A 17,232-nucleotide genomic window follows, 5' to 3' on the forward strand; every position below is an offset into this window, starting at 1 on the left:
CAGGTTCCCTCCAGCCCTAAAGTGCCCTCCTAGTTCTTTGGTTTTGGAATCTCTGAGCCTGCCCTCCTCACTCTTGTCCCCCCAGTAATTAGCATCCTTCTACTATGCCCAAGACCTGAACAAACTGAGATGAGAAACAAACAAGAAAAATGGAGGCCAAGAGGTTGCCTTCATTACGGTAAAAGTCAGGTGGAGTTGTGGCTTTGGTCTTGTAGTCGAGACGCTGGCTAATTGAACCCCAGGGTCGGGCAGCCTTGCCCACCAGGCTAGACCAGGGCAACCACCGCCTCCCTCCACCCCCCCCCCCCACCACACACACACACATCCAGAGGGAGAGTTGCCTGTCCCCTGAGCTTAGCTTCCTTCCAAGAGGAAGAAAGATGGAGTTGAGCCTAACCAGTCCAGTTATTTATCCCAGTTCCCAGAAGCAGAATGAGTAAAAGGGCAGAGACAGCCAGGACTGTACTCTGGGAAAATCCTCCTCCTTAGAAGCCAGAGGGGAGGAAAAGCTTTCTCCTGCACCACTCTCTGTGCTGGCTGTGCGGTTGTGGTGAAGAGTGTATGGCCACATGGGGTTAGTGCACAGTATGTCCATTGGGCATATCTGCGCATGGGGGCAGGGGACGTGCAGATCATAAAACACACTCCTTGGCTCCTTCACAGATACGGCCCAGAAAGGCCACGGTCTCGCAGTCCGGTGAGCCGGTCACTGTCCCCGAGGTCCCACACGCCGAGCTTCACCTCCTGCAGCTCTTCCCACAGCCCTCTGGGCCCCACCCGCACCGACTGGGGCAACAGCCGGGACTTGTGGGAGCACTCGCCCTATGCCAGAAGGGAGGAAGAGCGAGATTCGAGCCCCTGGAGGGAGAATGGAGAGGACAAGAGGGACAGGGCAGACGCGTGGCCACATGATCGCAAACACTACCCCTGGCAACTGGACAAAGCGGAGTTAGATGAGCGGCTGGAAGGAGGGAGGGGCCACCGAGAAAAGCACCCAAGGCCCGGGTCCCCCAGCCCGCTGCACTCCGCCTCGGGCTACAAAAGCCGAGAAGACAGCTACTACCGGAAGGAGCCCAAAGGCAAATCGGACAAGTATGTAAAGCAGCAGCAGGAAGCTCCCGGGAGGTCCAGGAGGAAAGAGGAGGCCAGGCTGCGGGAGAGCAGACACCCCCACCCCGAGGACTCAGGCAAGGAAGACGGGCTGGAGCCGAAGGTCACTAGGGCCCCTGAGAGCGTCAAGTCTAAGCAGAGTGAGAAAAACAGAACCAAGAGACCGGATAGAGACCAAGAAGGAGCTGATGATAGAAAAGAAAGCAGAATGGCGGGGAATGAGGTAATGATGCAATCTCTTCCCCAGGTAAGGAGAGGCAGGTTCCCGAGGACAGTAATATTAATATGATGATGATGAACATTTATTTATTGAATGAATGGAACACTCATTGGATGTTTACTCTGTGCCAGGCACTGTACTAAACGCTTTGTCTCAGTCAAGTTATTTAATCTTGCCAGCAACTGTATGAGGTAATAATGGTAATAATACTATTATTGCTATAGATAAGGAAACTGAGGCACAGAGAGCTTAAGGGAGTTGTCCAAGGACACACGGTCAGGAAATGACAGAGCGATCGGGCTCCAAATCCCTTGGCGCATGGCTACCTTTACTAGAAGTTAGGCAGCGACATGATGTGATGCAAAGGCCGTCTGTGGACCCGTGTGCCCGGAGCGGAGGCAGCCTGCGGTGTCGCGGACTCTGCTCAGGGAGATTAGATCTTTGGTCTGCTCCATTCTTTCTCCTGCCAAAAGCATCTGCCGACCCTGGGGCTTCAATGAGAGGTGGTAAAGGAGAAGCAGCCACCACCCACTACGTGACACTGGGTGCCCAGGGCTTGGAGTGCCTCCCTAGACACTGTCCAGTGTTTTACTTCCACTGTAATAAAAATGCTCGGCAGTTGGCTGGCACCTTTCATCCAAGCGTCTGGAAGGGCTTATAACCTGCTATATAACTTCGGTTCACACAGTGAGCCGCGAGGACTCTGGGTACAAAATTTACATCCTGGCTTGGTTTATACTTCCTCCTTTCCCCAAACCACCTACATTTAAGTAGGAGTGGGATCATGGAGGTCGGGGAGGGGGTGCCTCATAAGGAACTCAATTTAAAAAACCCTACGTGTCTGTCTCCTAGTTTGATTCAGGAGTTAGTGACAGTGACTAAGTTGAAATAAGGAGCCCAGTTCTCAAGGCCATGGTCGCTGAAGAGTCACGCTTTTGTTCACTACTGCATTCACTCCTATATGCATTGGTGGGAGGCCACTTTGACAGGTAGCGTGCTAGGCACAGGGGGTCCAAAGGTGAAGGGGACATGGTCCAGGCTGTAGTGGAGACCAAGGTCTAATGGTAGAAGGAGAGCTACCAAAAGTGATTTACGGTCAGTGGGACCCATACTGGAGTGGAGTAGCGGATGGGCTGTTCTGTGGGCGTTACTTCTGCACCAGGAGAGGAGGAAAGCAGCACAGAGGAGGTGACATTTGGCCAGGCATGGAAAGTAGGGACAAAAGCAATTTGGGAAGCAGCGAAGGCAAAAGTAAGAAAAGAAGACTGTTTTCAAGAACCTAGAGATACTCAGCATGGCGGTGTCTTTAGGGCATACTAAAGAATAATGTTTTTAAACAGTAAAACCCTGGCTCTTGTGCAAACATAAAATGAATACATGTCAAAGATGTTATTTAACCCATTAATTAACAAGGGATCCGTAAGATGTAAAAGCTGGGTCAAAGGAGAAGCCAAAGAACAGGCAACATGGAAAGGCAATTGAGAACGCTGAAATGAATTTGCTAAGAGACATAAAGCCTTTTCCACGGGAAGCCAGCTGCATCTCCAGCAGCTAAAATTGCATCTCTAGGAACAAGAATCATTTGCACTACCATCCGTCTTCTGTAGTTTGCAGGGTTATAAAATAGTTCCAGATAACAAAAGGCCCCACCTCCTAAGGATGGGACACCCCGGAAAGGGTGTGCTGGACAGCTAACTGCCCAGCGGTCCGTGGAAAGAACACCCTGTTGTCTTTTCGCCCATCTCAAAGTCAGCCACGGTTTTTCCTGACTGGCACAGCAGGGGTTGCTCAGGAGGTGAGATTAGGGACCTGGGTGTGGTGGGTCCACAAAGGCCTTTGTGTGCCTTGCTGAGGACTTGAACTGGATCCCGAGGACCTGTGAACCAGAGGGTGTTTTTAAGAAGTGTGTCTACATCTGGAGGTACCTAAGGGGCTGGTGATGGGTCAGTGCCTCCAAAGAGTCACAGAGAGACAGAGAGCAGCAGCCCCTTGAGCCAAGGGCTCAAGCCTGGGCCTCATACACACGCCAGCAGCCCAGCCCCCTGTGTCCCCATGGCAAAGTGATGGAGCTGCCCCTTCACAAACCTGCCCACATTTCTGAGACTCTTCTTCAGTCTCAGTATTGTTCCTACTATTTTATCCACCTGCTTTCATCGGTTTGCCCATTTAAGGTGACACATGCTATGGGTCATCCCCAGAGCCCTGTTGCAAAAAAAAGATGCCCAGAAAGCCCCATGGGTTTCCACAAATTCTGTCTCTTTAATTGGTTCTGCCTCTAATAGCCCTAGAGTGGAGTTGGTGGGGACTTGGGGTCCCCAATGGATTGTTTCTGTGGGTTTGGGAGCCAGGAAGCCCCAAACCCTTTTTTTGATGGAATATCAGTAGCATAGACTTTCCCTCACTGATCTCCAAGTGTATATAACAATCTTGAAAACGACCCAAATCCTCCAGGGCTGCCCCAGGAGTCAGATAACAGGCAGTGACTGAACTTGGAGATGGAAGACAGCTTGGCTGAGGACGGTGTCGTTGCCTTCTTCTAACATACCAGACACCTCCCACCACAGGGTCTTTACACATGTTCACCTGCCTGAGACCCCTCCCCTGCCAAAGTCACGTGGCTCCTTCCTCCCCACCTTTCACTTGTTGTTCTGCACCCCCCCCCAAGTTTATTCCTGGAGAGAAATCCCACAACATAAAACCACAGTGTCCCAACTCACTTGTCTTCCTTCCCTGCCAAACTCTCCTAGGTCCAACCTGTCCCCTGGTCTGTCTTTATTTTATTTAGTGTCTGTCTCCTACAGCCTCCAAACATAACCTCCACAAGGGCAGGAATTTTTGTCTGCTGTGCTCACTGCTATGTCCCCAGTCCCGAAATCAGGGCTTGACACAGAGTGGGTGCCCAGTAAGTATTTGCTGAAGGAAGAAAGGAATGACTGACCCAGACTCTGGAGACAAAGACCTGGCTTCTGAGAACCAGGTCACTCCCTGTTCTTCTGGGCCTCAATTTTCTCATTGGTGAGATGGGTGTGATCACAGGGCTGTCATAGGGCTTTAATGAGCTTATGCTCATTCAAAACCTCTAAGATGTCTGGAGAAAGTGCCCATGCTGGAGAGACCAGTGTGTGTGCTGTTCAGTGTTTGTAAGTGGCCAAGTCCACGCCTGAGACTCAACCTTGACCACAAGGCCATAGAAAGAAGGAAAGAGATCAAGTCACTGAGTAGGGTGAACATGGGTAGGAAACATTCCTCCACTTGACTGGAAGGGCGATCAAGGGTTATAGACCCAGATGCCTGGAGAAAGGAAGCCAGGAAGGGGACACAGACCTGGTAATAGGGGTGAAGCCAACGTGGAAAGAAGTAATCATGGCAGACCAAGGAGGGGGTACCTGTCTACTGGGGGGCAGTTAGCCACTCCTCAGCTCTGTTCTATGGCTGCCATTCAGGAATGCAAGCCGGGTGCTATTAGATCCCCCATTTTTTAAAGAGCAGCACCAAAATCCACGTATCTCTGAAATTTTCCCACATTTTAGAAACTGTATAGACTAGAACATGTCTGTAGGCCAGATGGAGCCCAAGGTTTCCTAGAATGCAGCCCCCAGTACAGGCAGTCCATAGAAGGGAGAAACAGAAAAACTACTTATGCTCAGTTCAGAGCCTAGACAGAGACCTAAGCATGCCAGAGGCAGGTGTGAGCTAGTTAACCACTCCACCCCCTGCTTCCAGTCTCCATCCTTGTATTGACTAATATCCACAGAGCACCTAGCACTGGGACTACAGTTCTGAGTGAAAACTGAAATGACCCTTGATCTCAGGAGCTCATGGTCTAATGGAAAGACACACTAATCAAATAATTCCTCAGATGAGTAGAAGAACATGAGTTAAGTGCTAAGAAGGAGATGGAGGTATATACTACTGTTAAGGTGGCAACGAATTAGAGGCTTCCCTGGGTTAAGATGCGACTGTTGAGATTTGAAGGAATGGTGGGTTTCACTGAGTGAAAGGAAGGAGAACAGACAGAACAGCATGTGCAAAGGCCTTGTGGCTGAGGGTCAGTGTTGCAGGAACAGAGACAGCCAGGGTTAGAATGCTGAGACGTAGGTCTGGTTTGTCAACGGGCCTTATCATGCAAGGTTGTAGGCAGGTTACGGATTTGTGTCTTTATCCCGAGTGCAAAGGGAAACAAATGAAATATTGAAGCAAGAAGGTGTGGTGAGGTTAGGACAGTTTTTGCCTTGTGGAGTCATCATTCTTGATCGCCTTGGGGAGAATAGACTTGGGAGGAGGCTACAGGGCAGAAGGGGGAGACCAGTTAGGAGGTGGTTTAACCGTAGGCCTAGCTCTGTGGAGGCAGAGCTCTGCTTGCAACAGTTGGGGCCCAATATCTTAGTCTGTGAGCTGGCGCGGGCAGCTGGGTGCATTGATTGTATTTATTGGCTTCCCTTAAACTGCTGCTCTCACTTGAAGTGATCCCAGGGTGAGGGGCACACTGAAGGCACTGCTCTTTCTTTGCCTGCGGGAAGAAACGCCTAGATGCAAATGAGAGGCCAGGCTGCCCCTGCCTCTCCCAGCTGGAATTGGAGGGGGCTCTATTGTGTCCACCTAGGAGTGTGGCTGGAGGAATTTGCTTGGGGAGGGTAAGCGTTACTTACTCGGACAAGGGAGAGCCATAGGTAGTTTATTCAGGGAGATAACAATAAAAGACCTCTCCTTTTGGTGGCAGCTATGGATTCTGATGGCTAAAAAGGCATTTGGAGCTGCTTTGCACTTAGGCTAGCTTGGAAGACCAGAGCAGGGCTTGGAATCTTCCGCTCCAAATACCAGAAAGAGCAAGGACCTGAGGATGTTAGCTCTCTTCCCCTGTCTGGTAATAACTGGTTAAACCAGTCAGCTCTGAGCTCCTGCCCCAGCTGGTTCTGTGTCAGCGCCAGAGGGGTGTGTCCGGTTGTAAGGAATCAGAACCAGAGTCACTTACTCAGAGCCAACCTCAGCCAGAATCGTCGGGAAGATGCAGCTGGCCCCTGAGAAAGTCCAGGAAGAGTCACTGATCTGGTGGCCAAAGTTTAAGTCAGGGGAGAGTATCCTCCAAAAACGTCTAAAATGAGGTTTGGTGAACTTGTTCTACAAAGCACCAGACAGCAAACGTTTTAGGCTATGTGGGCCAAGAGGCCAACGTGAAGATATTATGTAGGCACTTATGTAATCATTTAAAATGCAACTATTTAAAAATGTGAAAAGCCTTGTTAATTCACAGATTGTGTGAAAGGAGCTCAGATTTGACCTGAGGACGAGTGTTCGCTGACCCTGTTTTCAAGGCTGCTCAGAGGCTAATTCTCCAACCGAACACCTGCTTCTAGTTGTTCGCTTTCTCAGACATGAGCACTGTCTATCATGAGGGACTGAATTTGAGGGAGGGAATAGAAGGAAGGAAGAAGGGAGGGGATTGCTAGTTTGGACTGTAGCTCTAGGAAAGAGAGAGGACAAACGAGGGGTGAGAGGACACTGGTCGGCTGACCGCCCCCTTCCTACTCATAAGTGCCCTGGATGGGACTTCTATGGCCGCAACAGATCTTTGGGGGAGATGTCACCATGATGTTTATTAACCCCAGGGCCAGTTCACCCTTGGTCCCTTTACTTCTCCTGTCTGTAGGTTTCATAACAGCGAAAAGCACCCAGTTTGCCAGGGATTTCTGCCCCGCTAAAGACATCAGTCCAGCCATTAAGACATTTCTGTGCCTCCTTTGTCTGTGTGACTTTGAGCAAGTTACTTAACCTCTCTGAGCCTTAATTTCCTCATCTGTAAAATGAAGATCATAGCACCTGCCTCCAAGGGGTTTTTGTGAGGATAAAGGAAATGGTGTCTGTGAAAACACACTTGGTGACTGTTAGCTGTGCTCACCATCATTTTCTCTTGGCACTCCCTCTTTTCTCTGCCACTGCTCACTGTTGATTTGGTTTGTTCTGTTCTTCCTTTGGTAAGGCTGGAAAAGAGGAGCAGGAGGGCATGGAAGAAAGCACTGCATCAGTGGGCAGGCAGGAGAAAGAAACAGAATCCTCTGATGCAGAGGACACAAGGACAAAGGTAAAGTTCGCGTAGAGCCACATGTGCACGATGGCAATTGGGCACCACGTCTCTGGAGTCCCCATCCTGCCCTGTGATGCCCTGCTCGCTGCACGGATGTGTCCAACACCCCACCTGTGATTCCACGAATGAAGCCAGAATGGTTTTGGGAGAATGGTTTTCCCTGGGATCCTTGCACAGTCTTTACTAAGGAGCTCTTTACCATATGCCTGGGCTCTGCCTCAGTCTCCAACGACTTGGCTGTGCTCGTAAGAGAAAACATGTGCCCAAAAAAGATTCAGGCTTCAGAGCCAGGCTCCCAAAATAGGTCCCTTGGGAGGGGCTGGGGGAAGAGGGGAGCTTTGGATGCACAGGCTGGGGCCCTGACTTCAGCATGCCCAGACCCTGGGACTAACAAAACATCTACTGTGCTCGCAAAGATTATTTGACTTAATTAAAGTAAAACATCCACTTACAGTGTTGGGGCTGCCTCAGCAAAAAGAAATGTGTTTGGAACGTGGCCAGCTTTGTGTCTTTCTGGTCAGGAGAGGTAGAGAGATGGGTACCACTGGCAAGGAAGTTGATCTCTGAAATCTGGCTGCTGGGGACGTGAAGAGAAGTTTCAGGAGGGGCTGAGTATGAGCCATGGCTGTGTAGGTTGCACCCTTGCTGGGAAAGGGACCTTGGGGGAATTTAGTGTGGGGGTGGGGTGGGGGGACTTGGCTACCGTTACATTCAGTGATGGCCTACATGCAAGGAAATAGCTCCAGCAAGTTGATTTATTTAGAGTTTGTAAGTTTGTCATTCACTCATTTAAAAACTGTTTATTGAGCACCTATTATGTACCAGGGCTTGAAATTCTGTGTGCCGTTTTAAACATGGTAGATGAAGCATTAAGGGCTTATTCCAAATGCTGTTTTGAGCCCCAACCTAGAGATGAATCAGTGATGTGGGACTTGAGTGGGTTACAGCTCCTCATTAGCCAGCAAATGTTCCCAGGCAGAAGTAAGAGTGCTCAGGATCTTTCTGGTTTTTAGGGGTCCTGTGGTCAAGGTTTGTGCGCTCTGGTTGAATACTATGACCTGCTTCTCAGTCACTCTCTGACCCTTATTCTGCATTTTTGTTCAGGAGCAAGACTGGGAGAGTGGAAGTGAGGCAGAAGGGGAGAGCTGGTATCCCACTAACATGGAGGAGCTGGTTACAGTGGACGAGGTTGGGGAGGAGGAAGATTTTATTATGGAACCAGACATCCCAGAACTGGAAGAAATTGTGCCCATTGACCAGAAGGACAAAATCTGCCCAGAAACATGTCCCTGTGTGACGTCCACCTTAGACCTGGACGTAACCAAGGATTTCACCAACGAGTGTGTGAAGCCCGTAGGTAACGGGGCTACGGAACTCAGCCTCAAGTCACCCAGAGATCTGCCCTCTGCTTCCACGAGCTGTCCCAGTGACATGGACGTAGAAATGCCTGGCCTAAATCTGGACGCTGAGCGGAAGCCAGCTGAACGTAAGACAGACCTCTCACTGGAGGGTTCAGATTGCTACGAGAAGCAGGCAAAGGGAGGGGAGAGCTCCGATGTTCATCCGGCCCCTCCACTCCAGCAAATGTCTTCCCCCAAGCCAGCAGAGGAGGGGGCCCGGCAGCCTAGCCCACCTCTCGATGACTGCAAGGCCGGGGGGCCCCCCGAAGATGGGGCATGTGAAGGCGGTCCCCTGGAGGGGAAAGCCAGCCCCCGCACCGAAACTGACCTCCAAAGCCAGGCTTGCCAAGGAGTGTCCACCCAGGGTAACTACCTCCCTTTTCTCCTGTGCGCTTGGGTTGATGGGACCACTGCTCACCTAGGGAGGTGTGTGGGCATGTGCAGGCTGGAATGAACATGACTAAGGTTTCAGCCAGCATTAAAGTCGGCGCAGAAAGCCAGCTTCTAAAAGCCTGGTTAAACGGTTAGCGCTTTTAGGCAAACGGTGTAAAGGAAATCAGATAGGAGGCCACATGTTTTCTGAGAAGCAAACTCAGATAGGGCAGACTTCTCTGAATTTACGGGAGCCCAGGTGGACTCTGGCAACTAAAACCTAGCAAAAGCTTTGAGTTATCAGGCCAAGGGGCTTCGGGTCCTCCGGTCAGCAAGCAGCCTGTCATGGCTGCACAACGGTGGACCACCCAGGCTGTTCTTTCTGTGAGGCCCGAGTGAGGGGGCGGGAAAAGCAGGCAGGGAGGCAAGAAAGCAGCCAGGAGCGGGCGGAGGTTAGGATCAAGGTGCTGCCGAGGGGTATGGCCACTTCCCCTTGCTACCACCGCAGACCCCCTTTTTTCCACGGCCTGGTGGTGAAACAAGGCTTGTCCCAGACTGTCCTCCGCCTCCATTGCAGGTGATGTTGTATCTGTGCCCGGCGCTATGACATCATGAGAGACGGAGTTTAAAATAGGCTAAGCCCTGTCTTCTCTGCCAAGTGGAAACAAAGATCCATCAAGGGCCACGGTGGGAGGGAGGGGGGGCAGAGGAGGAGGAGCCCTCAGTGTTCTCCACATGGAAATAACTAGAGCTCCATTTCGCAGAAAGCCTGCGGCACTTGGAAGGTTGAAGTAGGGGGGCCGAGAGTCGGGGACAGAAGCCGTTGAGTAAAGGCTTGAAAAGAGACATTTCCATCCAGTGCCCTGCGGCCGGCATGAGCCTGTCAGGGAGCTGGAGGCTCCGGCTTTCCTCCCTGTCAAGCTGACCTGAGCTGTTTTCCACCTGCGAGTCTCCATGGAAACTGCCACACGCTGCCTTCTTGTTGCCAGAGAAACACTGAGGCCCGGGCTGTGTCTACAGAAGGCAGGAGTAAAGAAAGAGCAAAATGTTCACCTTGCCCTGATTGAACCCCTTTAGTTTGCCGGATAGGCCTCAACATGCACTGGTGTTAATGGCTTATTAGCTTACCCGGTGTTTGGAGTTCATATTTAATAACACTGCTGTACCAGCTTGGGGTGGAAACGGCACAGCCTCTTCTGTCAGCCTCTGCCCCTACAGACATCAGCACAATTTTTGTCCTTCTGCCTGCAGGGATGGAGTGATTTGTGAGTTGGGGGGCAAGGTAGGGATCCTCCCAGCCCAAAGGGGCAACAGCCCATCCCCCACAGACCCAATGCAAAGGTTTGCCAAGGGTCCGTGGGTGTGGCATTCTTTTTGGCAGTGGAGCAAACTCTTAATTACAGCATTTTGGACCTAATTAGCAGTCCTTGCCCTAGCTTCGTGTTATTAAGCCGTGCAAGGGACCATTCCTGATCACACAGTGCAAGAATAGAATTACAGGGAATCTTTGAGGTCTGTTGTGCTTCATTAGTTCTCTGCCTTGGCTCATGTTTTGCAGAAAACTCCAGGTACATGGAAGTAAAATCTTTGGATGTGAGGTCACCGGAATACACGGAAGTGGAGCTGAAACAGCCCCTCTCTTTGCCTTCCTGGGAGCCCGAGGATGTGTTCAGTGAACTTAGCATTCCCCTAGGTAGGTGAAATACACAGTCCTTCCTGAGAATTCAGCTCCAGGAAATGATCGTTCCATGGACACACCTAGGAGCTCCAGAGGGCCTTTTGTCATTTTGTTGTTGTGTTTAATGTCTGATGTAATGACTGAGACACGCAAGGTGCGTATCTTTAAAGTTTCTTGCAATTTCATTCTCCCGTGATAGACCAGATATCTCATGGTATCAGGCCTTGAGCAGCATTGCCCTGGGAGCCAGAGCAAAGACTTGACTTCCCTATTTGGGAATGCTTTGTTTCTGACCATACGGCTTTATTCAGGTAGGGATCAGAGGCCCCAGTGGCTGCCCAAAGTCAGCAGAAATGAACGTCTTCAGCTACTGGCTTCCCTATCCCAACCCTTCCCAAAACATTTGTTTGTTCTTTGAAGGACGAGCTTCTGTGAGGCAGTGATGCTGAAGAGACTGCATTTGGGGCAGATACAATATAGTTGATGGAAGGAGCATTGTACAGAGAGAGACATGGTCCCCTTTCCTTCCTATTCTACTTATTGGATGACTGCGTAATCTCAGACAACCCATCCGCAGGATGTATTTTGATTTTTTTTTTCCCAGTCACTACAAGTCCTTTATTAACAAGTCAATAAAAGAAAGAGAGAAAGATTGGGAGGTAAAACTACTTTTCTTGGAGGCCCTTGGAGTGGAAGGTACTGTCAGAACCCACCTGGCAGTCAACCCAGCCACAGGCAGAATGGAGATTGGGGATCCAGGGGACCAGATGGTAGGGGGCAATGAGAAGGGGGTGGCTCGGGCCTCGGGCAGGGAATGTGCAAATGCAGAGGCCTGACAGGGAATGATAGGTTGGGGTTCCTGAGCCTTAGTGTTTTCACCTATAATATGGGATTGACTTGGATCACTGGTGTTTTAATGGTGGAAGTGTTGGAGGGGAATGGGAAGGGAGGTTAATAATAAATCAGGGGCGCCTGGGTGGCTCAGTCGGGTAAGCGTCCGACTTCAGCTCAGGTCATGATCTCACGGACCATGAATTCGAGCCCCGCGTCGGGCTCTGTGCTGACAGCTCAGAGCCTGGAGCTTGCCTCGGATTCTGTGTCTCCCTCTCTCTCTGCCCCTCCCCTGCTCATGCTCTGTCTCTCTCTGTCTCAAAAAAAAAAAATTAAAAAAAATAATAATAAATCAACTAGGACACATTTTCAAAGGGGAGAGTTAACTAAAGTCTCAGGGCAGAGTGAGGGCACCTGGGAGCTTCTGACACTATTGCTAACCCAGTGACTCCCACTCCACATCATCTTTGAGTCTTTGCTTTGACTTTGAGAGGTTGGAAAGCAATGAGACAAAGGAGAAGTAGCAGCTGCTTGAGAGAGCGCTTAGGCAGGTGTCATTTGGGAAAGCGTCACAAGGAAGCACGAGAAGAATGGGTTATGTGATGACCAATGACCACATGTCTGCTTATTCAGGGAGGGGCTGGTCAGTACAGATGCTCACCCTTTCCATCAGGTTTCTCTTTTTGTTTTCATCTCCTTTTAAACATTTCTTACTGCTTTTGTCCTCCAAATGCTCCATTTTCATAGAGTACTCCTTGGTACTGAGCAGCGCTTACTAGATAACATGGCACCATGCAGAGCACTCTGGGGCAGTTGAGAAATGGAACACAAGTCTCCAAGAACTTGGAATCTGTATGACCCACACAAGCAAAAATTAAGAATAAATTCTGCTACCTTGTAATTCATGTCTCTTTTATTATTTTTCATTCCCAAAAGTGTGAAAGATTATTATGACAAATTTAAAAAATAAGAGCCATATATGGGCACCTGGGTGGCTCGGTCGGTTAAGCGTCCGACTTAGCTCAGGTCATGATCTCACAGTCCGTGAGCTCGAGCCCTGTGTCAGGCTCTGTGCTGTCAGCTCAGAGCTTGGAGCCTGCTTTGGATTCTGTGTCTCCTTCTCTCTCTGCCCTTCCCCCACTCGTGCTCTGTCTCTCTATCAAAAAGTGAATAAACGTTAAAAAAATTTTTTTTAAATAAGAGCCATATAAAGTATATGTTAAATATTGTGTCTCTTCCCTCCAGTTTTCTCCCCAGCTCCAGAGGTAGCCATGGTCATACCCACGGGCTAGATCACACTATACACAGAATGTTCTACAGTTTGCTTTTTTTTTTTTTAATTGTTAATGTTTATTTATTTTTGAGAGATGGAGTGTGAGCAGGGAAGGGGCAGCGAGGGAGACACGGAATCTGAAGCAGGCTCCAGGCTCCGAGCTGTCAGCACAGAGCCTGACATGGGACTTGAACTCAAGAACTGGGAGATCATGACCTGAGCCAAAGCCAGACGTTTAACCAACTGAGCCATCCAGGCACCCCCACCCCCTTTATTTTAATTAAAAAAAAATTTTTTTATGAGAGAGAGTGAGAGAGTGCAAGCAGGGGAAAGGGGCAAAGGGAGAAAGAATCTTATTAAGCAGGCTCCACATTCAACACAGAGCCCAACACGGGGATCGATCCCACGGCCCCAGGGCCATGACCTGAGCAGAAATCAAGAGTCAGACACTCAACCGACTGAGCCACCCAAGCGCCCTTCCAATTTGCTTTTTTAACTTAACAGTGGGTCTTAGAGATCTCTTCACATCAGTACGCAGAGAATGCATTCTTCTGAACCAGCACACATATTCCATCCTAAAAGATGTACACCATAAATTACTTATCCATTTCTCTCCTGGTGAACACTTAGGATGTTGTCAGTTTCTTTTCCCATTATTAAAGGGCTATAATAGTTAAGCTTTTATTTTTATGATTTACCATGCAGGCACCATTGCTAGTGCTTACCTCATGTAACTCTCTCAAAACACCTATGAGGTACGTAATATTTTTATCCTTATTTTATAGGCTAGGAATCTCAGATGCAGAATTACAAAGGTGATGATTAGCAAAGATTGGAGCCAGGATTCAAATCCCAGTAGTTTGACTCATGGGGCCCTGCCGCCTCTATGCTCTGCTGCCTTCCAGACATGCTCTTACATTTGTGTGCATGCCTGGGTTTCTGTAGGACAGCGTCCTAGACCATGGGATTGCAGAGCGGGGGGGGGGGGGGAGGGGGGTGGCATCAGATGTATTTGCATTTCACATTTTCATAATTGCTGCTAAATTGCACTCCATAAAGATTATACCAGTTTTCACTGCCGGAATGAGGATTCTCATTCTCCGCTTCCTTACCAACATTGGATGTCATCAGTTTTTAATCTTTACCAACCTGTTAGGAAAATGGGATCTCATTCTGTTTTTAAAAACAGCTCTAATGAAGTATAATTGACGTTAATGAAGTGCACATACGTAAGGCGTACAGTTGATCAGTTTTGACATATATGTACATCTGTGAGACCATTACCACAATTAGAGAGCGAACGTATTCATCACTTCTTAAATTTGCTGGTGCTCCTTTGTAATTCCTCCCTCCCCACACCTCAGTCCCCAGGTAACTACTGATCTGCTTTCTGTCACTAAATACTAGTTTGCATTTTAGAATTTCATAGAAAGGGAGTCACATGGGATACATTGTTTTTGCCTGACTTCTTTCACCCAGCATAATTATTTTGAGATTCATTGATAATTGTGGGGTGGATCAATGGTTGGCTTCTTTGTATTGTTGAGGAGTATTGCATTGTGGATACAGGTAAACCACATTTTGTTGATTCATTCGTCTCTTGATGGGCATTTGGGTTGCTTCCAGTTTGGGCCTTTTACAGATTGTACTTCTGTCTTGAATGTAGTCTTCGGTTAGCTTTGAGACCCATTATCTCATCTCAGGGGGTCGGGGTATGGTACTATTTTCCGCATTTGACAGGAGAGGAAATGGAAGCCCAGATGCTTACCCAAGAACACACATCAAGTTCAGGTCAGAACTCGGGGCTTCTAATCTGAGACCACTCTGCCATTCTGGTTCCTCTGGCACAGGAAGCACAATATAGGAAAGGCAATTTTTGTGCAGTGGTTAAGAGCACAAGCTGTGGAAAATGACTCCCCAGGTTCAAATCCCAGCTGGCTAGGAGACAATGAGCAACCTCTTTGACTCTTTTCATTGATTTATTGACTTTCTTCATCAATAAATAAGGGTAGTAACATAGAAGCCTACTGTGTTCAGTTACTTTGAGGATGAAACGCATGAGTACTTGTAAGGTCTTAGTATCTTCCAGTAGGAGGTACTGAAGGGTTGTCTGTTGTTATTACTCGTTCATGAGGTAGTAATGGAGACCTACTGTTTCCTCTCACTCAGGCTGCATAACCCTCACCCTCCAGAATCGGTCACTATTGCAGAGACTTCTAGGGAGGCAGGGAACGACTTTCAGGCTTTGTCCCTACAGAGAGCAGGGAGGCGAAGGGGAAATGCCAGGATCCAGAGTAAAAGGGAGGTGAAGTGCCATCGCTCAGGGACTGGGGTGAGCATGGCTGGAGGGGAGAGGGCACTGCCCATGTGTTTCAGGCCAGCTTTGGGTGACCCTAGCCAGCCTGCGCCTGCCAGGGCCTGTGCTTACCAGTACCAAAGGGCATTGTCTGCAAAAACGCAAGGTCCCCCTGCACCCATCGCAGGCTTTGCTAGGATGACTGAGTTAGAATTGCCCGGGCCAGGAGCTATTATTAGAAAGCAAATGCAGCTTTAATCGTCGTTCCCTTAGTAGAGGCTGAAAAATGGGAGGATCACGTGGCTCCAGACTGGTTGGGGAGCTCACAGTTTTCTCGACGCGGTAGCGTCACTTGTGGCCCTCCCATTCCAGAGGCATCCAAGACGGTGTTGGCATGTAGTGCCCGGGGCAACTCCCAGTTAACTCAGGGGGGAGTCGCCAGGCATTCGGGGATCCTCCTCAGGCTTCTCCTCCCTCAGCGCGGTCTTTTCACCACCTGGTACCGCCTGCCCAGCCGCTGGGCACCAGGCAGCGGCAGGGAAGTGTTGCTGCCAACCTTTGGAGTCTGGGTTCTCCAGGCGGCCCTGGTGAAAGGTTAGAGGGCAAGAAGGCCTCTGTGGAGAAATGTGTCTGGAAACTCTCCGTTTCTGAGCACCAGGCAAAATGAGAGGTGCTACCCATAACACCCTTCGTGGGGGTATCATTTCTGTTTTACAGAGGAGGAAGCTAATCTCAGAGAGTTTAAATAATGTACCTGAGGTTACACACCGTAAGTCAAGGAGCTAGATCTGTCTGACTCTAAATTCTATTTTCCCTCCATTATTCCGTGGCTTCCAAGCTTGTTTTTGGTTTCTGGTTTTACGTTTTGTGTTTCTGTGTTTTTTTGGCAGTGGGAGCCTTTGTTCAAGTGCAGTCTCACCCAGAACCAGCCCCCCACACGGTAGCTGTGCTTCTTGTGTTGAAAGGGGCCACAGCTGCCAGCTTGGGCCCAGCTTTACACTCTGGTGGCTTCTGAGGCAGCGAAGCTCCTTCTGGGGGACCCGGGGCAGCGGTTAGAAGGTCTCTGGGGAAACTTGAAGGATGCTGGAGGCCTTACCCCCGGGGCCTGCAGTGAGACCCCAGGTTTCTGTGCTGGGACCACCCAGCTGGCCCAGCCAGCGTCTGGGGCAGGACAGAGGAAGGAGCGGCTCTGATCCCAGGCCTGTGTCTGCTCCGCATGGTCTCCAGGGAGTGCTTCTTCCTTCCCAATTGCCTTTATCTCCCTGTTGTGCAGCAGCAAGGGGGGAGCCGTTCTGTGAGAACAGGGGATGAAGGCAGGCCTTGCTTCATTTATGCTCCTTCGCCACCAGCCTGTTTGTGGGGTGGAGGGGGGAGCTGGCCACCCACAGGCAGGGCAGGGGCCGCTTTTCTGTCCCTTGCAGTGAGGGCGGGAGGAAGGTGAGGAAGGGAAGGACACAGCCTCCCTCTGGGCAGAGGGCCAAGGGAGGCCCCCTCCCTGCTGGTGACTGCTGGAGGCAGGGCAGCGCTCTGCGTGGCAGTTAGAGAAAACTGGCTGAGGAGGCTGCCAAAACCAGGCCCCAAACCACAGAGGAGCAATCAGTCAAGGCAGGCCTGGGGCAGGCCTCCCGGGCTCCCCACTCCCTCCAGGCCCCCTGCTGCACACTGATAAGTGGCTCTTTTGACACGGAAAAAAAAAATTGTAATTACAAGTCTAAGCTGCTGCTCTATGACAGGGTCTCCTGTGCGCGTAGGTCTGTCTCCGCTCTGGGAGGCCGAGGCAGGAAAGCGAAGGAAGCCCGGACTCGTGGTCACATGCAGCGCCTCGGTGGGGACCTGGCCTGTCTCCCTCTGTGCAAGAAGAAGCTGCCATTCCCCTGGTGGGCTGCTCCCAGCCCCTCTCTCCCTTCCCGCCCCCCCCCCCAGCCTCCCACGCCGCCCCCCCACCCCCACTCCCGTGCGGGCAGCTCTCC

The 17,232-nt window shown here is 50.2% G+C and overlaps 1 protein-coding gene across 1 annotated transcript in view; it reads left to right on the forward strand.

Annotated features, from left to right (window-relative positions):
• The window catches only part of RBM20 (RNA binding motif protein 20), a 195,877-nt gene that overhangs the window by 169,368 nt on the left and 9,277 nt on the right, over window positions 1-17,232 (forward strand). Inside the window, exons 9-12 of the mRNA XM_047826515.1 lie at window positions 664-1,333; window positions 7,308-7,409; window positions 8,517-9,177; window positions 10,743-10,877. Coding sequence (XP_047682471.1) covers window positions 664-1,333; window positions 7,308-7,409; window positions 8,517-9,177; window positions 10,743-10,877 — 1,568 coding nt within the window. The remainder of the gene's footprint in view (window positions 1-663; window positions 1,334-7,307; window positions 7,410-8,516; window positions 9,178-10,742; window positions 10,878-17,232) is intronic.

Source organism: Prionailurus viverrinus, chromosome D2 (assembly GCF_022837055.1).
Source record: "Prionailurus viverrinus isolate Anna chromosome D2, UM_Priviv_1.0, whole genome shotgun sequence".
NCBI classification, from domain to species: domain Eukaryota; kingdom Metazoa; phylum Chordata; class Mammalia; order Carnivora; family Felidae; genus Prionailurus; species Prionailurus viverrinus.